The 23,042-nt window shown below is 38.5% G+C and overlaps 1 protein-coding gene across 1 annotated transcript in view; it reads left to right on the forward strand.

Moving 5' to 3' along the window:
• The first annotated feature begins 4,498 nt into the window (after positions 1–4,498).
• Positions 4,499–23,042, forward strand: part of LOC125242845 (collagen alpha-1(XXVIII) chain-like) — a 38,242-nt gene continuing 19,698 nt past the window's right edge. The window contains exons 1-10 of the mRNA XM_048151839.1: positions 4,499–5,077; positions 5,442–5,578; positions 10,061–10,626; positions 11,099–11,119; positions 11,673–11,732; positions 11,810–11,863; positions 11,950–11,994; positions 12,089–12,115; positions 12,236–12,280; positions 12,366–12,410. Of these exons, the coding sequence (XP_048007796.1) occupies positions 5,449–5,578; positions 10,061–10,626; positions 11,099–11,119; positions 11,673–11,732; positions 11,810–11,863; positions 11,950–11,994; positions 12,089–12,115; positions 12,236–12,280; positions 12,366–12,410 (993 nt within the window). The 5' untranslated portion in view covers positions 4,499–5,077; positions 5,442–5,448. The remainder of the gene's footprint in view (positions 5,078–5,441; positions 5,579–10,060; positions 10,627–11,098; positions 11,120–11,672; positions 11,733–11,809; positions 11,864–11,949; positions 11,995–12,088; positions 12,116–12,235; positions 12,281–12,365; positions 12,411–23,042) is intronic.

A 23,042-nucleotide genomic window follows, 5' to 3' on the forward strand; every position in this document is an offset into this window, starting at 1 on the left:
AGGCTAATTCCAAAATGGTCGAGAATTAAGGTGTTGAGAGAACAGCAACAATTCAGTTCGGCAAAAAACGGATGATCAAGTACCTGCGGAAGGCCGTTATCCAGCGCCCGAGCTCCAGAAAATATTTCAGGCTAAACACAAGTTTTACGTAATTGAATTACATATAAAATTTCCATCCATTTGGATTACATAGTTTTTACATAAACAAACTAATAAACTTAATGTCATTCATATTTGTAAGGCATATGTAAATGAAATAGGTAAGATTTATCTAATAGTACATCCAGGCTATATAACACTGCTTAGTGTTCATGTGTTTGCGCACTACTGAGTTAAAGTACCATTGAAGTGTGTTTAGAGACACAGACATCAAGAATCAGTCTGTGAATCTCAACAGTGGTGACCATCAAAAAGCATGTTGCAGTGCATTCTGGGAGCCACCAATCAAAATTCATCCATGGCTCCCATCATGCATTGCTGCATGAATAAATTATGAGCTGAATTGTCTTAGTAATTTCCTTTATTGTCACTATTTTTTTCCTGTTTTTATGTGACTTTTTAGTAGCTTGTTTTCTAAAGTTCAGAGTTGATCTGTTTTTCAGAATATGTTGCTTGTCGCCGTTGTTGAGATTCACAGGCTGATTCTTGATGTCTGTGTGTGTCTAAAACAGAGATATCTACTTTTTTTTATTCAGAACAATTTTGAGAATAACTTTGGATTATATTGAATCACAGTGCTGCTGCAATCAATAATGTAAATCTAACTCAGAGATTGGGCTCTAAATTAGTTCAGATCAAATAATAATTATGTGAAAACATAACCAACACCACCTGACCATCTTTTTTTCTTTGCTTGACTAGCTGTTACAACAGCCCAAACAAAATCTAATATTAAAAAGTCAAGGGTCAAGAGCCCAACTAAAGCAAACCCTCATCTCCACGATGGTGGCATAAAAATTGTGATTTTCTCCTTTGGTGATTCTGCTTGTTATCATCAGGTGTCTTCAGTAATGGTCAATCATCACTCAATTAATCACTTATGCCGAGTTCAGACTGCACGATTTTCAAAGTAGTCGGGTCACTGTTCTTTTCACACTGCATGACTATCTTGGCCAGCATTCAGTCGCTGCTGTGTTCATACTGCACGATGGATCGGCGACAGAAGGTTTCACACTGCATGACTTTACAATAGGAAGAATCGCCGACAACTCTGTTTGGCACGCAAACTACGTTTCACAACCAAACACACGCGAGACCTGACAAGGAAACAACCAGAGTTCTCACGTGAGACTGGCCCTGCGTCTCAATCAGCTCCCTAGCTCCCTAGCTCCCTAGGTAGTGAATCAGTACATAATGAAAGTGAATGTGGCTGATACCCTGATCAGTGCCCTGACTGCTGAACTAGGGAGCTGATTGAGACACACGGTGGGATTATTATTAAAAATAGTAGTCCGCAAGAAGCTTGAAATACGAATTGCCTGTGCGCTGATTTGCAGCGAAAACAATACAAAGAAAAGAAGAATATGGAGGAAATGTTTGGGGAGACGCAAAGTACAAGGATTGTGTGTTCTGCAATGACAGTTGGAGCTAAATACATAACTTTTCAATGTGCTGCTGTTGATGGTCAAGCAAATGTTTGTGCTTTGTTTCTGTTTGATAGAATTGTAATGTTTATCTGAAACGAAGCCATGCTTGCTGATATTTTGGTCTATAACTCCTCCCCGAACTCTCCGCTGCTCTGTATCTTGCTCTCTCATTGGCTGTCGGTCATTGCCGATATAGTTTTCAGTCAGAACACTTTTCACACTGCAGGATTTTGAATCGCAGACAGGTCCAGATATTTAGCATGCCAAATATCTCACTGGCGTCGGCGACTCGTCGGCGATTCTCTCAGATCGCGTCTTTGCTCATTCACACTGCGTGATTGTCACTCGCGTGAACGAGCACCGATTTGCCTGTGATTTCGGGCATTTGTCGGCGATTTCTCAAAACCTGTCGGCAAGCCAAAATCGGGGCTAAAATCGTGCAGTCTGAACTCAGCTTTAATTATCTCATTAACTCTGACACTGCTTCAATGGTACATTAACTCAGTAGTGCGCAAACACATGAACACTAAGCAGTGTTATATAGCCTGGACATACTATTAGAGAAATCTTACCTATTTCATTTACATATGACTTACAAATATGAATGACATTAAGTTTATTAGTTTGTTTATGTAAAAACTATGTAATCCAAATGGATGGACATTTTATATGTAATTCAATTACATAAAACTTATGTTTAGCCTGAAATTGATTGCAGCATACATACAGCTGTACAGACCGGACAGGGAGGCGTCCAACACCAGAACATCATAATTTAAAATGTCTATATAGAAAACAGTAAATAAATAAATAAATAAATTCCTGATTTCTAGCTTTTGGACGACACCTGTGTAATGAATAATTAGACTCACATGTGGTTGAATTCTTGTTAAATTAGACATTTGTAGTCTAAAATTTAACTTGCTCCAGACAGAGACTTTCAGTAGGGTGTACTCATTTTTGCATCACCCTAGTTTGAGTAAAACTGAAAATTTTGTTCTCTAAGTTATATTATTAACCTTACTTTCATGTTATAAGTTAAACAGATGTTATATTAAACTTAGTCTTCTCAACATTCTGGAAATTGTGTGTTCATTGAGATATTGTTCAAAATCAATCAATATACTCATTTACGTTGAGCACTATATATATATATATATATATATATATATATATATGTGTGTGTGTGTGTGTGTGTGTGTTTAAATTTCAGTTTTAATTTTGCTATCATTAAATAATATTATATATTAGCACAATATCAGCCATCAGGCACCCTGTTCTCCACATATCCAAATTACATTGTCCATCAGTCAATCAATACATTAAACATTACATTTTACTGGATTCAAATTGTGACGACTAGCCCCGGTTTCCACATATGCACTAAACGTGAAGACAAATTGTTTTAAAAATGTTAAGTATTAGCTGTAAAGTGGATGAAACATTCGCCAAACAGATACCAGTGTTCCTACCACTGAGCCTGCCAGGCCATGAATCTAAAGGTTGTATAAAGAAAGCAGCCCTTCTCAGACAGCGCCCCCTCCTGGTCGATCGTAAAGAAGAAGTTTGGTGAAGGTGTGATCTGGAATGTGACATTCACTGGGCGTCCCTTTCTATTGAAAACAATCCATGTCATTAAAAAAAAAACACTGATTAAACTGTGACACAATTAATGCATAGTAGAGGCTGCACATTCACATGTATAAGACTTTTCAAACTATGCTTGATATTGTTTGGTTTTTTTTGTTATTTTTTTTTAACCATAGGTTAACCTGGGTTAAAGTCACAGAAATTTTAGCACACTGTTTGGTTTCAGTATCTAAAGCAAACTACTTTAAATGTTGTACATGATAGCAAACAAATTAATTGCAGTTAAGAAGAAACAATATTCTTTATTGGTGGAAGTATATGACAGCATTTGCAATATGCAAATAAGGACCAGCATTTTTTTTTAACACTTACAATAATTATTAATATTTTGAATGAGCTTTTATTTTCATATTTTCAGTTTTCATTTTAATTTAAGATTTAGAAATTTTGTTAAATGCTTTCGCCATTTTTATTTTTTGTTTTTAAATATTTCCATTTAGTTTTATTTCTGTTTAAATTTTAGTAACTTTAGTTTTTAAACTTTTTTTATTTTGGTTAGTTGTCAAGGCAACATTTCTAAATTTTGTTTAAGTTTTTCATCTAAAATGTATATTTTATTTTATTTCAGATTCATTTAAATTAAAGGATTAGTGCAATTCTGAATGAAAATTTCCTGATAATTTACTCAGCCCCATGTCATCCAAAATGTTTATGTCTTTCTTTCTTAAAAGAAATTAAAGTTTTTGAGGAAAACATTGCATGATTTTTCTGCAGTCTCTCTTAAAGGTGCTACAGAGGATCTTTTTATCGACTGAGAAACTAAAGACTGAGTTTTTGAAATGAGCGCACGCGTAAGAACAACCCCCCTCCTTCACAGCTAATTTCGAGGGAACGCCTCCCAAAACTCGTGCACAAGTATTGGAACACGAGTGTTTACCACCGGCATTCGCTGTGTCGTGTTAGTGGATTCATTATGTCGGACTCACCGCAGGTAACTCATAATCTGCAGTTGTTACTCCTGTCTCCGGACAAAAACATTGCATGCGGCGAATGTGGAAAGTTACTGAAGTGCGCAGCCGCGCTCGTCTCTCACAAGGAACGTCATGGCAGTGATTGACAAGCCAGAGGGCCAATTGTTTACGCGATTGGCTGATGTTTTTAAGGCCCTACCTCGTGCACAGATGATGTATATTAATATTATTCCTTTCAGTGCACCTAATAAATAGTCTTTTATCAGTTAGTAAAGACAGTTTCAAGTAATATTGCAAAAATGTATAAAACAAAACATCCTCTGTAACACCTTTAACCGAAACATTCTCCAGAGAGCTACAAAATGATCTCTAATCAAAACAGAGTATTTATTGAACAAAGACTGAACAAAGACTTTCAAAGTTGATTGTATAAGCAAATGAACAGATTATCATAAGGCCTCTTTTCCTTCTATCATATATGTACATTTTCCGGTTTATCTTCACCCACCGTGGTCTTCCTCAACATCCCATAATATGCCCACCTGACTTACATAAATATTTTTTAATTGGAAACATTTGATCTGACTCCCTGAGACTTTTCCCAGGCATACTGATCATGACTGAAGAAAGAGACATTATTCACAAGTTGTTTCTCATAGCAACTTTGTAGAGTAACTTGAAACATCTGAGAGAAAATGAAATAAAAACGGTGATATATCTGAGTCTTCTTCTAAGTGTGTGACAGAAAGAGGGGGCCAGTGTGTGTGTGTGTGTGTGTGTGTGTGTGTGTGTGTGTGTGTGTGTGTGTGTGTGCTCAGTCAGGCATCAGATTTTTGGGTCTGTGATGTTGAGCTGATGTTCAGTGCAGAACATGAAAGTGCTCCACACAGGAGACATGTGGATACTCTCTATATTTGCATAACAGGCAAAGTAAGTGCTTTATCCTTTCTTCATATTATTGCTCTGATATAAAACAACATTTCAGCATAAAATGACAAAACAAATGATGTATTTGTGGCTTTGATTTGGTCTTTGTTTAAAATGTGGTTTGATGCATAAGCTTGGAGTCATTACACTTGATTTATTAAACATTATTACTTGTTAGAAATATACTAGGACCATGTTCAGCTGTGAACATCTAAAAAGTGTGTATTCAAACAACAAGAAAGGGACACTATACCATTCAGTATGTTTATTATTTTTCTTTGTAGTGCATGCAATAAATATGCACCATAAACACATTTTTAAGATGCACAGAAGGTCTGAAAGATGTTTTGTTTGATTATTTTTTAAGGTTAGACATGAATGAAAGCATGGCCAAAGTGTGTTTTCTGTGCCTGTTGCTTTTGCTGCTTTTACCTGCGGCCAGATGCCAGAACAGAAGACAGTCTGGAGAAACACTGAACAACCTCTCCACAAAACTGGACAATGGTAAATGTATTAGCATTTTCTTCAGCGCAGCATTGACTGTGTTGACTTAGTCTTGCATGTACAAAAGTGAAAGTTAGATATCTTTACTATCTCGATTGTTTCTCCAAGACAGCAATGAGATTAAATGGAGACTGTTCTCCTGTGTGGGTCCAGAAGTTCATTAACTTTTCACTCAAAATTGTTATGCAGATAATAGGCTTTAATTTGTAATAAGAATTTTTAGATTCAAGTAGAAAACAGGCCAAATAAAATCATTTTCACTAGTGGTCTCAGGAGTTTGGACCCTATATATCACTCTTAACTCTAAAAGTCCAATGTGTCATATTTGATTCACAAATTTCTAAATTCTCTAAATTATTAGCATTGTCCGATTGATAGTTTATACTTTTTTAGCAAGTAAACGTCCTTTTAGTATCATTGTAAAAGCGTCCCCCTTCAGCTCCAGTCTTTTTCCTGTGAAATCTTTGCTGATTTTTAGAAAGTAAATGTAAGAATAACATTTAAATTGTTAGTAATATTTCAAGATAAACATTGAAGCACCTTAGGTTTACTTGACTATTTGTGACATTTTGTAGAAAAATTGTATTAAGTATCAAATATGATCCATCAGGCTTTTGAGGAACATTTATTTAACTCTCAGTCATCATTGTATAGCATTGGATCATGTTTGTCACCACAAAAAAAAACTACAGAGCTTTGAACATAAAACTAAGCATTGATATATCATCTTACTAAGATATATTATATGCATTTTGTGTCTGTTACACTGATTTACATTACAAGCCATCAAATCACATATTACTTTTTGGCCATTTAAATATCAGTATCTGCAACAAATTATATCAGTTTGTGAATAAAATTGAGGTGTTTTTTCCTCCTAGAGAATGAGCTCAATAATCTCATACTAGGGATGGTTGTAACATTTTTGACATTTCTGTATCTTGGAGTTCTTTTAAGCCTGTGTGTTCAAAATGTGATTCAAACTAGTGTCAGCTATTAAATAACAACTGTTATCTTTGTAGCACAAACAGAAAATGGTTGTGTGGTTTAGTTTCAAAAACGAGGAGTGAAATGTTACAATTCACCCCACAGTCTGGGTTAGTGGTAACATACCCTGGGGTGAGACGTAACATTGTGACATCCAACGCAGTGATATGTGACATTATGAAATAAGGATTATGATAAAAATGGATTTTGAAAGCTCTACTTTTTCACATGTGGAATAAAGATTAAACTGAGCAAGTGTGAAGTGAATCAGGTGATTTGTAACTTGTTCTTGATTGGAGAAATTGGAAGTGTTACAATTAACCCATGTTACAACCATCCCTGTTCTCCCCCTTTATGAGCCGTAAAAGCCTGATGCATCAAATATGATACTCAAAAAAAAAAAAATAAAAAATACAAACAAACAGGCAAGTCCTATATTTTGTCTAAAAAGGTTCAATAAACTATGGAAGCTTGTTTCAACCACGGAATAAAACACTTTTTTTTCTTTCTTTTTTACCAAATACTGAGTTTATAACTCACAATTGCGGGTTTATATCTTGCAGTTCTGACTTCTTTTCTCAGAATTGTGATATAAACTTGCAATTGTGAGTTATAGGGCCCTATAATACACCCGGCGCAATGCGACGCAAGGCGCAGCGCAAGTGTGTTTGCTAGTTTGCGTCCGGCGCCGTTCGCGTTTTCCCGTTCAGCGCCAAGTCCTTAAATTAGTAAATGCATTTGCGCCAGTTAGTGCGCCCATGGGCGTGCTGGTCTAAAAAAAAGAGGTGTGTTCAGGCGCATTGCGGGCGCATTGCTATTTTAAGGAGCTGAAAATAGACTGTGCCATAGACCAACTCAAACCTGGTCTAGGGCCCTATTTTAACGATCTGAAACGCAAGTGTCAAAGCGCGAAGCGCAAGTAACTTTGTGGGCGGGTCTCGGCGCTGTTGCTATTTTCCCGGCGGGATAAATGGCTCTTGCGCCCGGCGCAAATCTAAAATGGGTTGGTCTGAAGTAGCTTCATTATTCATAGGTGTGGTTTGGGCGTAACGTGAAATAAACCAATCAGAGTGTCATCTCCCATTCCCTTTACACTGATAAAAATTATATGCTTGATTTACTTAAAAAATATAATGAATTCTTTTGCATAATTTTATTACGTAGATCTAACAAGACTAGTCTTTGTACAAACTACTTAATTTTTCTGTTTGTTGAAATAAAATTTGCACATAAAGTTAACTTAATTTTAGCATTCAAGACACATTGGACACATTCAAGAACCATTTTCACAACTTTTACAAAATCTTCACTCTGCAAAGTCTCTTTTTGTTAGGCGTCAGCCAGAAGATGGGTATATTCCCTCAATGGCATGCCCAAAACAGTTGTTTTTATTATTAAAACAACTTTAATTGTTGTTAGCAGGTCCTCAACCCAAGCACATGTTCTACACTTCACCACGATGGTAACCCCAAAACTATTAACATAACAGAAACTTTTAAATACCAACATAATAGAACAGTAAACATTAAAAAGTCTCTCCATTTTCTCATGTTGCTAAAAACTGCTTAAAATAACAGTTTATTTCAACATTTACACTCCTAGATCAGCCCCTTTGCAAAGCATGATGGGTTGTGAAAGTCTTGTTTGATTGAGTCCTGGTTGAGTTTACTTGATTGAAACATGTTATTTTAATATGAAAACATCAAGTTAAGTCAAAAAGTAATTGTTTTAAGTCAAATTAACATGAAGCAATTAAATTTGAACCAGAAACCTAATACAATGGTGTTGAATCAAAATAAGTTGTTTACATAAAGTGAACAGCATCAAAAAATCATTTTTTTGAGTGTAAGAGCGAGATGCGCTCGCGTCATGGCGGATTGCTATTTACATGGCGTACACACGATGAGTCAGTTAATATATATGTGTGTGTGTGTATTGGCACGATTGTTCAATTAATTAGCCAATTTCGTTCATCATTATAAGTAGTAATAGGCTGAATTGAAAATAGGTAGCCTAATTCTAATACACGCAATGACTATTCATCATTACATTTTTATATTTATGTACACAATAATATTCTTTTACACTGTAATCCTTTTGTTTTTAATATTTGGCATGTTTGTGTGATGCGCATCCCTGTGTGTAATAAGCAAAGTCAACGCGCACTGTGGACGCGCCCAGAGGCGCAGTTTCTACCAACGCGCTCTAACAAAAAAATATTGCGCCATTGACTTTAGACCAGGTTTGAGTTGGTCTATGGCGCAGTCTATTTTCAGCTCCTTAAAATAGCAATGCGCGGGCAATGCGCCTGAACACACCTCCTTTTTTGCGCTGAACCGCCCAGGGAGCGCAAGTTCATTCACTAGTTTAGCGACGTGCTTCTGTGGAGGGAAAAGCGCGCTTTGCGCGGGTGCAAAATAGGAATGACACATGCGTCGGTGTACAAAGTCAATTGCGCTGGGTGCAAGATAGGGCCCCTAAAGTCTAAAGTCAATGGCGCAATATTTTGTTGTTAGAGCGCGTTGGTAGAAACTGCACCTCTGGGCGCGTCCACAGTGCGCGTTGACTTTGCTTATTACACACAGGGATGCGCATCACACAAACATGCCAAATATTAAAAACAAAAGGATTACAGTGTAAAAGAATATTATTGTGTAGGCTACATAAATATAAAAATATAATGATGAATAGTCATTGCGTGTATTAGAATTAGGCTACCTATTTTCAATTCAGCCTATTACTACTTATAATGATGAACGAAATTGGCTAATTAATTGAACAATCGTGCCAATACACACACATATATATTAACTGACTCATCGCGTGTACGCCATGTAAATAGCAATCCGCCATGGCGCGAGCGCATCTCGCTCTTAAAGGGAATGGGAGATGACACTCTGATTGGTTTATTGAACGTTACGCCCATTACTCATTAAGAGAATAGGGACAACCCATTTCAGAAATGCGCCCCGGTGCACGGACCGCTTTTCCGTCGTTAAAATAGCAAAAGTGGATTTGGACACGCCCTGAGTGCACCTGCACCGTGCACTTTATACTTTGCGTTTAGATCGTTAAAATAGGGCCCATAAAGTCCAGTTCCAAAGGGAGGGGGAAGACTGGCTTTTTTCTTAGAATTGCAAGTTCATATTTCACAAAAAAAAAAAAATAAATAAATAAAAAAAAAAGATTTTTCTGACTATTATTTAATGTAAGGCTTGAATGGATTCAAAATAAAGGTTCCAAAAGGTCTTCCCAGTGATGCCATTGAAGAAGCATTTTCCCACAGAACCTCTCATTTTTTGTCAGTATGAACTATATTTTAATAATCTAAAGAACCTTTTCCACTATAAAGAAACTTTTGTAATGGAACGGCTCCATGAATGTTAAAGGATCACATCGATGCCAGTAAGAAATTTTTTTTTTGTATATAGCCTATAGTGTAGACATATGGTATGTGTAAAGAGTTTATGGCTATAGTTTCTTCTCTCATTTCAGAGTTAGAATGTCCACTAGAGATCGCATTCATCCTGGACAGCTCAGAGAGTGCAAAAGATTTTCGGTTTGATCAAGAGAAAGCATTCGTGCGCTCCTTCAGCAGGCAGGTGGTGCAGATGCAGGTGTCTGACTGGCATCTGAAGACTCGTTTGGCGCTCATCTACTACAGCAGCTCAGCGCATATCAACCAACGCTTCAAAGACTGGCAGGACCTTGACGTCTTCCTGAGCAGATTGACAGATGCCATCTACATCGGTCATGGAACGTATACGACATATGCCATATCCAACGCCACTCAGCTCTTCACCAGCGAGACCAAGGAGCAGAGTGTTCGGGTGGCTCTGCTCATGACCGACGGCATTGACCATCCTCAGAATCCTGACATCATGAGGGCGGTCGCAGAGGCCAAAGGCCACAACATTAAGATCTTCACAATAAGCTTATCATACCTGGCAAATGACAACGTGAACAGTGCCAAACTGCGGGACGTAGCGAGCAGCCCAGCCCAGCAGTACTCCCACAGCCTCACTGACCCCAAACTGAAAGAGCGGATCCTGCAGCAGCTCGTGAGGCATTCAATTCATCTGTCAGCCTTGTTAGGTTTAGCAAGATTAGACATCATAATCCCCCATATTATAAATGCAAAAAATTATTGATTAAAAATGTTCAATTTTACACTTGCACCCCACTTCAGTTATTATTTAGATACATCAGCATTTTGCATTTTCAATCATATTAAATCATGATTCCATGGGCTTCAGTGCAAACACACAAAATCACCTTGTGCAACAGAACAAAGTATGAAAATATTATTATAATTAATTAAGATTAAGATTAATTTCCATATAAACAGAAGAAAGGGTCTGCGACTCACAAAATGTCAAGCACTGTCTGTGATCACACAATATGGATCTCGTAGAAATGCATTATAAAGCTTCCCATGTCATGCAAGGAATTTGGCAATAAATTGGCCTTTTTTTTTTGTACTGTCATAGATTTGTGTCCTAATACTTATTTCTCTTTTCATTTTTTTCCCAGGAAATAATCGTAAAGAATGAAGTAAGTACTGAACTATCAAGAAGAGTGGCCCTCAAAGTATTCAGACTCTTTAGTCATAAAATATCATTGCATTCAAGCAAAACACAGGTTTAATAATTCTCAATATCCCCAGATAATGAATTAATAACTCAAATTAATTAAATTAATAACTAAATGTATTACACAATAATTTATTAGTATAGTGCAGGGCCTTCTTTTGCGGCCAATACAGTATCAATTCATCTTGGGAATGACAGATACAAGTCCTTCACAGAAAGCAGAGGGATTTTGAGCTATTCCTCTTCCAGAACAGTGTCCAGGTCACTATGAAATGCTGGTGGAGAAAAACTTTTCTGACTTGCTTCTCTAATATACACCAAAGTGGCTCAAAAATATTGCAGGCCATGGGAGATGTTCAACTTTCAGGGTACAATGTTTAAAGTATTAGATGCATATGGTGCACAAAATGCATTTGACCTGACTTGATTAAGCAAAGCATTTTACACCAAAAATGATAACTCAACTTGAACAATGCTGATTGCAAACTACCCATTTGTTGTATTTCTCTTGTCAGTGCCCACAACCACCGGTGTGTTTGTGTGAGAAAGGTGAACAGGGTCCTCCAGGAGCTCCTGTGAGTATCACTCGCATGGAATTGAGGCCATTTTCCCTCACTGGTGTCATTTATGAGGAAAACTCTATTTTGTTTAGGGTAAAAAAGGAGATCAAGGTTATGAAGGATCGCCTGGTCAAAAAGGCTCAAGGGTGAGAGTGAAAACAATTACCATATTTGTTTAAAGGAATTATGATGATTAGATCTGTAGTTTATTGTTGTTGACTCATTGGTACAGGGGGAAACAGGAGCACCTGGTCTTCCAGGAATCAATGGTCCAGGGGTACATCACATCTTCATATGGTCAATTTATACTTTTTTTCTTACTACTGACTCTCTGACCAACACGGTTCTTGTTCCTGGTTCCTCATCCACAGGGAAGACGTGGGTTCAAAGGTAATAAGGTAAAACATCCAAGTCTTATCATTTGCATAAGCATTTGGGTTATTGCAATTAATTGGTTAATATTTACATATATTTTCCTAATATATACACAATAACTGAAGTCTTGAGTCATGTTTTAGGGGGATAAAGGTGATTGTGGACCACCAGGGCAAAATGGACATAAGGTAAGTCTTCTCTACTGTTGTACAGTTTATATTGTTCTGAAATATGTCACATATGATTAATTTAATTTTATATTTCATTTCACAGGGTGCTGAAGGGCCTCGAGGGCTGAGGGGCCCCAGAGGAGAGCAGGCACAGTATAAACATTTACCTCTTTACATGACATATTATATGCCACATTTCAGGTTTCAACTGAATACATGATGCATAACATTAACTGTATTTGTCTTCTTTATCATTTGATAATGATAATTATTTAATAATTGTTTATTTAATTTGATTCTGTGAATAATCTGTGTAAGACTCTTAAGTAGACCTAAAGATTGTGTACAGTGGTCGAGAGAGCTCAATGTGCTGCAACTAGAGAAAACACATGCAAATAGAAAAACACCAGCAAATTAAGAAAACATCTTTATCAGTTTGACAACACATGTGCTGAAAAATACTCACAACACAACCAAATACAGACACGAGCTGCAAATACTCACAACGCAACCAAATACAGAAACGTGCTGCAAATACTCACAACACAATCAAATACAGAAACCCGCTGCAAATACTCACAATGCAACCAAATACAGAAATGCGCTGTAAATACTCACAACACAACCAAATACAGACACAAGCTGTAAATACTCACAACACAATCAAATACAGAAGCGCCCTGCAAATACTCACAATGCAACCAAATACAGAAACACAACACATCACAATACAGACAAGAGCTGCAAATACTCACAACGCAACCAAATACAGAAATACTCTGCAAATACTCACAATGCAACCAAATATAGAAACTCCCAGCAAATACTCACAGTGCAAACAAATACAGAAGCACCCTGCAAATACTCACAATGCAACCAAATACAGAAACACAACACATCACAACCAAATACAGACAAGAGCTACAAATACTCACAACGCAACCAAATACAGAAATACTCTGCAAATACTCACAATGCAACCAAATATAGAAACTCCCTGCAAATACTCACAGTGCAAACAAATACAGAAGCGCTCTGCAAATACTCACAATGCAACCAAATACAGAAACACAACACATCACAACCAAATACAGACAAGAGCTACAAATACTCACAACGCAACCAAATACAGAAATACTCTGCAAATACTCACAATGCAACCAAATATAGAAACTCCCTGCAAATACTCACAACGCAACCAAATACAGAAACAAGCTGCAAATAATCACAATGCAACCAAATACAGAAACCCAAAGCAAATACTCACAACTCAAACAAATACAGAAACAAGCTGCAAATAATCACAATGCAACCAAATACAGAAACCCGCTGCAAATAGTCACAACGCAACCAAATACAGATGCAACCAAATACAGAAACCCATTGCACATTGCAAATAGCACAGACCACAACTGAATTGTTTCAAGGTGACTCCAACAAGTGAAGAACCTGGCTGGGACATGCTTATTGTTCAATGTCTAATCCACTGGTGTTGTTGATGACCTGAAAGGTGAGTTTTTTTGTTTATTTTAACATCCTGATCGTATGATTCCTTGGCCTTTCGGATATTATTAGCCTAAATAATACAGGAAATACACAATTAACTGTGAAACATTATGTAAGCTGGCTAACTTACTTTCATAACTGTAACATTCAAGGTTCACGGAAATAAGTTCCGTAATGCTTAATGGTTAAAACCAGGTCAAAATAAATGCATTTCTGTATTTGGTTGCACTGTGAGTATTTGCAGCACATGTGTTGTCAAACTGATGCAGATGTTTTGTTAATTTGCTGGTGTTTTTTTCTATTTGCATGTGTTTTCTTCAGTTGCAGCACAGTGATCTCTCTGGCAGCGTGTTGAGTTCTCTCGGCCACTGTATGCATAATTTTTAAACAGTAGAACATTTTTCTAATTAGATTTTCACTCACAAAAAAATGTTTTGGGGAAAAAAAATCTTAAATTCCAATTAATAATTTTATGAATTTAAAAAAATTATACATGGAACTCATACAGACTTAAATTTTATTAATACTTTTTTCAATAATTTATGTATTAATGAATACACATCATGAATAGTTGTGTGCCCTTATTCATCTTAGCCTGTACAATGTGTTAATTTTTCTGAAAACATGAAACTTAATTGTGTATAATTGTGTATTTCATCTATACATACAATTATATTACTATAAACACAAATAAATAAATAACATTTATATAGCAGTACTATAATGTTATTTTTGCTGCCACTATTTAAAAACATGATCTGTGGACAAAAAAAATAAAAAAAATAACCATTAACTTAAACGTAACTTGTCAAAGATGCAGAAAAAATACAAATTTAAGGAGTGAATTGTGTAAAGATGATTTCAGAAAAAATCATTTGGTGAGAATAACAAATGTAATGTGACTAAAGAAACAAGTAGTATGCAGTTTTAGAGCTGTGGCTCTTTCCCCGCTCTGCACTTATGGAATGTGATCTGCAGATCACTTGTAATCCTAAGCTAATGTACACATGTAAAGCAGTAAATCCAGGCTTGCAGGATATTATTCTTTTTTCCGAGGACGACTTTGTACAGTGGTATTAGTGAAGAGACTAAATAGCTCAGATCGATTGGGTCAGGTCCTTCAGAACCCAAATATGCAACCAAATACAGAAACGTGCTGCAAATACTCACAACACAATCAAATACAGAAGCGCCCTGTAAATACTCACAATGCAACCAAATACAGACATGCCATGGTGAGACCAGTACTGAAAAGGCAAAATTTGGACATTACTGAGTTATCAAATTTAAGACCCATTTCAAATCTACCTTTCATAGCAAAGATCCTTGAAAAAACTGTGTTACTGCATCTACAGAGTTTCCTAGATGAGAACAACATCCTTGATAAATTTCAGTCAAATTTTAGGACTAACCATAGTACTGAATCTGCTTTACTAAAAGTACTGAATGACATCTTGTTATCTGTTGACTCAGGGGATTCAATCATTTTAATACTCTTAGATCTGACTGCGGCGTTTGACACTGTTGACCATTGAATTTTGCTGTCACACCTTGAACAGTATGTGGGCATCCAAGGAAGTGCCCTTAGCTGGTTCAAATCTTTTCTTAAATCTGTAGCCCCTCTTACCTGTGGCGTTCCCCAAGGTTCCAATTTGGCCCCTTCATTATACATGTTATCTCTAGGCTCGATTTTTAGAAGGCACAAAGTGTCTTTTCACTTGTATGCAGATGACACTCAAATCTATGCCTTTCAAGCGTACTGACACAATGGGCCTTGAGACCCTGTTTGCTTGTTTAGATGATATAAAATCATGGTTGTCGTTTCATTTTTTTTCATCTAAATGTGAATAAAACTGAAGCAATTGTTTTCGGGCCAGCTGTAGGTGATGGAAAAAACACTTTCAATGTTGCCAATTTGCACTCTTACATTAAACCTACAGTAAAAAGTTTGCGAGTGATTTTGGATTCCTCCCTTAAGCTGGATCAACACATAAACACAGTAGTTAAGACAAGCTTTTTTCATCTGACACTTCTATCAAGAGTAAAGTCTTTTCTATCCTTGAAAGAGTCATACATGCATTCGTTCTGTCTCGTTTGGATTACTGCAATTCTCAATTCTTTATTGTCTCTTCTTATTTATCTGAACTCTTAAATCTGAACATGCCTGGCAGGTGTCTATGGTCCACAAATTGTTACAATCTGTCCCAGCCTCGTACACGACTGAAGTCGAGAGGGGACCATGCATTTGCAGTTGTCGGACCTAGGCTATGGAATAGCCTCCCTTTATCTTTGAGATCCCTACCATCTTTACATTAATTTAAATTTAAGTTGATTTTGTGTGTGTGTGTGTGTGTGTGTGTGTGTGTGTGTGTGTGTGTGTGTGTGTGTGTGTGTGTTGTGTTTTTTGTTTTCTTTCTTTTTTTCATGTATTCTAGACAATTACTCTGTAAAGCACAGTGGTCAACTCTTGTTGTGTGTGGTTATGTTATATAAATAAAATAAAATAAATAAATGAAATGAAAATCATGGCAGGCCGTGGCTCTGCACTTATGGAATGTGATCAGCAGATCGCTTGTAATCCTAAAATAATGTACACATATAAAGCAGTAAATCCAAGCTTGCAGGATATTATTCTTTTTCCGAGGGTGACTTTGTACAGTGGGATTAGTGAAGAGACTGAATAGCTCAGATTGACTGGGTCAGGTCCTTCAGAACCCACATTAGCACAGTTTAATAGGCATCTACAGCTGCCTAAAAGTACCATATCAACCTATGGCTTATTATAGGCATATGGCTGATTAATTGTAAAAAAATAAATAAATAAATTAATTAAAAAATGAATGCATGAAACTGCAAGAACAATTTTAACCTTAACTGATTTCTCAACCGTATGGTAGACCTTACTTTGAGTGTGAAAAAAATCAGTCAAAAGAGATCAAAAATCTCCAACAGCTCTATTGTCCCACCTCCCTGTCTGCTTTTGGCATGAAGGGATGGGACTTTTCAGTTTTCAGGTGACAACATTAGTTTGTACAATTCAGTTGGTCACACAAAAGAATGAAGTTGCTGATCGGTGATCAAAAAATTGGGTCAAACATGTTATCAGTTAAGTAAGGAATCAAACCATAATGTTGTAGTTAGTAGGGTAGAGTCTAAACAATAGAAATATGACAAAATATAAGAAATACAGAAACACCTGTTTGCTATAATTTTCCAAATGTATGCATGACCGTACGTTTGATATGTCTGTAAATGGTGAAAATAACCAGCTGGGGCCAGTTGTACCAGCTCAACATACACCTGGTCGTAAGACATGGAGAAATTTTGCAGAGATTCCGGCATACCCGGTATTTGTGGATGTATTGATGGAACTCGTGTGCGCATTCAGGCACCATCTAAAAACGAGTACCTTTTTATAAATAGGGAAGGCTTTCACTCAATCAACGTGCAGGTTGTTCCCATTCAGTCAGTCACATTCAACATTACGTACTCATCGTGGGATCTCTCTGCAGGTGTGATGCCGCATTCCAGCAGTGTTTGCATCCAGCTTGCTGTGTACACAAGACAGCATTCGCACCTGGGCAAGTATTTCCCTAAAATAGCAAGCACGGGCAACGGTGAGCTGCCTGCCGACGGCACGTGTTGCCAAGGCAACTCAGTGCTTTATTGGTCACTCCAGATGTCGATAGCTGCATCGGTGAAAAGACTATCATTCTATGGAGAGGAAGATGAAGCTAAACTTTCCGCTTCGGCGGTGTTTGCTCATGCTGAATCGGATTCAGATTTGACAGCCATGCTTTCCTGGGCTGCCGCACTGAGCAGTCTGAGCGATCGCAGCTGGTGGATCGGTTCTGATCTCAGAGCGTGACGCGAAAGATCGCCTCACCCCACCCCCATGCCTTTCTTCCTAGAAAGTGCATGAAGAGCTTTGGCAGTATGGAGGTACATTTGTGCCAAAATCTGTTCAAAATCTGCGGGCCTACGGAGAGCTCCCTTCGAGCCCCTTGAGTCAGTCGAGCTGAAACATCTGTCTTTGAAGACAGTGCTCCTGACTGCGCTCGCTTCTTTTAAAATGGTTGGGGACCTGCAAACGTTTTCTGTCAGCGAATCGTGCCTAGAATTCGGGCCGGCTTCCTACGTTGTCCTGAGATCCCGACTTGAATATGTGCCCAAAGTTCCCACCACTCCCTTCTGGGACCAAGTGGTGAACTTGCAAGCACTGCCCCTAGGGAAGGCAGACCCAGCCTTCACTGTCCCGTTCACGCTCTGCGTGTCTACGTGGACCACACACAGAGCTTCAGAAGCTCTGAACAGCTCTTTGTCTGTTTTGGAGGTCAGAAGAAGGTAAAGGCTGTCTCCAAACAGAGGTTGGCCCACTGGATAGTGGATGCCATCGCCTTGCCGTACCAATTCCAAGGCGAGCCGTCCCCCCTCGGGGTGAGAGCTCACTCCACTCAGGGTGTTGATTCCTCCTGGGCACTGCCGCATGGAACCTCTGTGGCGGACATTTGCAAAGCTGCAGGCTGGGCGACACAAACTCATTTGCGAGGTTTTATAATCTCCGAGTGGACCCGGTGTCCTCCCGTGTGCTGTCTACAAGTAGATATCCACAGATTCTCGCTTGCTGTGACATTTCCCTTGGACGAGCGAATATGAGCACTTTTCTACTCCTCAGTTCAGTTCCCCAGATGGTGAACCATGGGGAGTTCCTCCTGCATCCTGTGGCAGTCAGACGCGGCAGAGGCGTCCGACCCCAGGTCCAGTACTCGTGTGTGCATGCCCGGTTGGTCAGCCCTTGTACTGGACTAGATGCCCATATGATGTGATTCCCTGCGGGTAATCCCTTGTGTGTATTATCCACTGTACGGTTTCCCTGATGGTAAACCCCTGTCTTTTCCCTGTTCTGCCCTGTCTCTGAGCTGTAGAGTTCCTCCCTGGCCAGGTGGGACTTACCTCAGAGATCTTCCATATGCATAACTGCCCCACGGGTCAGTCCATATGTGTCTTCCACACGCCACCTCCCTTCAGGCAGGGTGTGGTCTCCGTAGCTTTCCCCTCCATTCAGACTGGGAACGCTTTCCTGGCATTTTGGTCATGGGTGAAAAAACATGGGAATTGAGTGCCGAAGCACTCTTCCCCTGGGGTAAGGAACAGCAGCTTCGACCATCCCCTGAGTAACGCCCTGTCCACTCCATCCCACTGGTATGGAGGACTTTTCGGGTTTACTCCGGACGCTGGAAGGTTACAACATCTGTGGTAGCACTTGCATTGGGCACGCTACGGCTTGCCAGCATATGCTTCCCCAACAGTCGTAACGTGATTCCGTTGCTATGGCGTTTTCCATTGGGACACCATTATGTCAGTATCGACTTAATGTCGAACGTGACTGACTGAATGGGAACGTCTAGGTTACTATTGTAACCCCCATTCCCTGAAGGAGGGAATGGAGACGTTACATCCCCTTGCCATAGCCCTGAGTCACAGCTGAATGCCCTGGCTCAGCTCCTCAACAAAATATGAATGGAAGTGAGTATGCGGGTCCTATTTATACCCAGATGCCGGGGGTGTGGCCCGGCATGTAAATCTCACAGGCCAATTCCCATTGGCTCGTTTTGTACCACTTGGAGGTGATTGGGCTCCCAAGCGAGACCCCATTACGTCAGTATCGATGTAATGTCTCTGTTCCCTCCTTCAGGGAACGGTGGTTACAATAGTAACCTAGATGTTTGCGATGGAAACTTAAAATGAATTGATGTGGTGGCGCGGTGGTATGGGTATGCACATGACGCACACATCTTGAGGGAGAGTGCACTGGCGACAGTATGTGAGGAGGGACGGCTTTCTGGCATAATGCTTGGCGACAGTGGCTACCCTTTAAAGAAGTGGCTGATGACACCGGTCATGGTACCCTGAACGGAGCAGGAAAGGCAATACAACTATGTGCACTCATGGACGAGGTCGATCATTGAGCGATGCATAGGAGTGCTCAAGCGCAGGTGTGTGTGACTCATGTTTAGTTTAAATATGAATCATGCCCAGCCCTTATTTATTTTAGTCTACGATTAAACTGGCATTGTTTTTTAAAGAGTAATGTTATGATACATAGCTACTGCAAGTTTTATTTATTCTCTCTTCTTCTGTAGATTCCACCACCTGCACAGTGAAATCAGGATGGAACCAAAGAGGACATGCACTATTATATGTGCAGCAGCTGTGTTGAACAACATTTTCATGGACAAGAGAGTTCCGCTCCCAGTGGAGGATTTGGTACCAGTGGAGGCAGAAGTGGTACACATCAGAGAACAAGTCGCAGAAGAGGACGTGGCAGCTCGTCTCATCCAAAACAATATCCTCCTGACTACCAGAAAAGAAAAGTTTTGTGAATTTAGTATGTTTAAATGTCATTACATTGTTTAGAGCATAAGGAATTTGTTTTTTGAAAAATTATATTTTATTCATATGTTATGCTATGTCCTCTGTTATGGACTCCAGGACTCTACACGCTGTATGTAATTTGCATATTAATGTGTTCTTGGAGCAACAAGTAATGAAAAAAGAAGTGTAATAATTGTAATTAATGAGTAATAAGTGGCAAGATTTTCATAATAATATATAATATTTCATAGGAATATTGATATATCATTTATTTTCCTATTCACTTCTTGTGAAGTGAAAATGTTTCCTAAAATGCCTGATAAACATGATTTAAGTCCTGTTGTCCTCTACAGTGGACATGTATAAAATCGATGTTTCATAACAGAAAGTCATATTTTGATTTGAAACCCCATAACATTTTCCTGAGATGATGATTTATGACAAACAATTTGAAGATTAGTCAGATGTAGTTAAGTCAAGTCACCTTTATTTATATAGCGCTTTTTACAATGCAGATTGTGTCAAAGCAGCTTCACAGTGATAACAGGAAAATGATTTTTGGTGTTATTCAATTGTAAAAATCAAGTTACTGTATTAATTTAGTTAATTTATCTATATATCAGCTCTGGAGAAAACAGTGATGTCATCGTCCAGCTCAGTTCAGTTCACATACAATGGTGTCAATGCAGGCAAATTAAAAACATTGTTGAATATCAAGTGTCCCCAACTAAGCAAGCCAAAGGCAACAGCAGCAAGGAACCCAAACTCCAACAGGTGATAAAATGGAGAAAAAAACCTTGGGAGAAACCAGGCTCAGTCAGGGGGCCAGTTCTCCTTTGGCCAACAGTGAACAGTGCATGATTATGATTCAGGCAGCATTACAGGTCATAAGTCCGATTGGGATCGCAACAGTCAAAATATTTAATCCAGTTCCATCTACTTGAAGAGCAGATTCATCACGCCAGTATGGAAATGGTTTGTTAAGGAGCTGTGCCACTGGCTGTCGTGTCGATGAAGCCTTCAAAGGGGATGGTCTAGTTGACACAATCTCTGCTGACACTTCAGGGATGCGTTGTGGTCGTGTCTAGGTGCAGGTCCTCCATCTGATCTGGACACGGCCCGGCTCCGACTGACTACGGTAAACCTCGGGATAAAGAGAGAGACTAATATTAGCGTAGATGCCATTCTTCTTATGATGTAACGAGTACATCTGGTATTATAAGAAGTGTTCCAAGTTCCGGCTGCTCTAATTTATGCAGTTTAACAATCCTTTAACGGATGTGAAAATATAAATTGATAATGTGTTATGTGTATGCCAGGTTAAAGAAATGTGTTTTTAGTCTAGATTTAAACTGACAGAGTGTGTCTGCTTCCCGAACAATGCTAGGAAGATTGTTCCAAAGTTTAGGTGCCACATTTGAGAACGATCTATCGCCTTCCGTTGATTTAGAAATTCTAGGTATTATCAACTGGTCAGAATTCTGAGATCGTAATAGACGTGAAGGACTATAATGCTTTAAGAGCTCACTCAGGTACTGGGGAGCTAAGTCACTTAGTGCTTTGTAAGTAATTAGCAAGATTTTAAAATCTATACAATGTTTAACAAGGAGCCAATGCAATGTTGACAGAACTGGGCTAATATGGTCATACTTCCTGGTTCTAGTAAGAATTCTAGCTTTAGTTTGTTTATCAAGTGAGCAGAGCAACCACCCAGTAGAGCATTACAGTAATCTAGTACTCCACACTGAACCTGTGATTGGTGTGACATCTCTTTGTTTACTGATACAAACTGATAATGGTCAGATAAGTATGACTTAAACCATGCCAATTCAATTCCACTAATGCGAACATAATTTTCGAGTCTATTCAAAAGAATGTTGTGGTCGATAGTGTCAAAATGCTGCACTAAGATCGAGTAACACTAATAGAGAAATACAGCCACAATCTGATGATAAGAGAAAATCATGTGTAACTCCAATGAGAGCAGTCTCAGTACTATGGTACGGTCTAAATCCCGACTGAAAATCCTTGCAGATACCATTTCTCTCTAAAAAGGAACATAGTTGCGATGATACTGCCTTTTCTAGTATTTTTGACAAAAAAGCTAGATTTAAGATTGGCCTGTAATTGACTAATTCTCTAGGATCAAGTTGTGTTTTTTTAATAAGAGGTTTAATAATAGCCAGCTTAAAAGTTTTCGGTATGTATCCTAGTGAAAAAGATGAATTAATGACATTTAATTCTCTTCTCATCACTTTGAAGGAATTATATTTGAAAGACTTTTGAGTAATACTGAAGGTATTGAGTAATACTGAAGGTAAATTACAGCAACACCTCCCCCTTTGCCTTTCCAACGAGGCTCACGTTGATAATAGTAACCTTGAGGGGTGGACTCATTTAAAGTAATGTAATCATTTGGTTTTAGCCAGGCTTTTGTCAAACACAGCACATCTAGATTATTGTCTGTGATAATATAATTTACAATAAGTGCTTTTGAAGAAAGGGATCTAATATTTAGCAACCAAAGCTTTATCATTTGTTCATCAGTATTATATATTATATATATTTTTTATTTGTTGGACATCAATTAAATTTTTACACTTAAATGGGTTTGGGAGTTTTGGGTATTTACTAATTCAGGAGTCTCTATGTGATGAAATCATGGTAAAAGAGTCTCTTTGTGTTTGGATTTATCTGACTTCTGTGACGTGAGACAGCTAGCAGATGGTCAGTTTAGCCAGTCTGTCTGCTTCCTGACCTGGGCCCCAGTTTGTCACGTTTCAGCTCTAAGACTATTTGCCATATTACTAGAGAGAAGAGCGGCACCATCCCAGGAGGGATGGATACCATCTCTTTTCAACAGGTCAGGTCTTCCCCAAAAACTTTTCCAATCTATGAA

The sequence above is a fragment of the Megalobrama amblycephala genome, linkage group LG13, assembly GCF_018812025.1.
Source record: "Megalobrama amblycephala isolate DHTTF-2021 linkage group LG13, ASM1881202v1, whole genome shotgun sequence".
NCBI lineage: Eukaryota > Metazoa > Chordata > Actinopteri > Cypriniformes > Xenocyprididae > Megalobrama > Megalobrama amblycephala.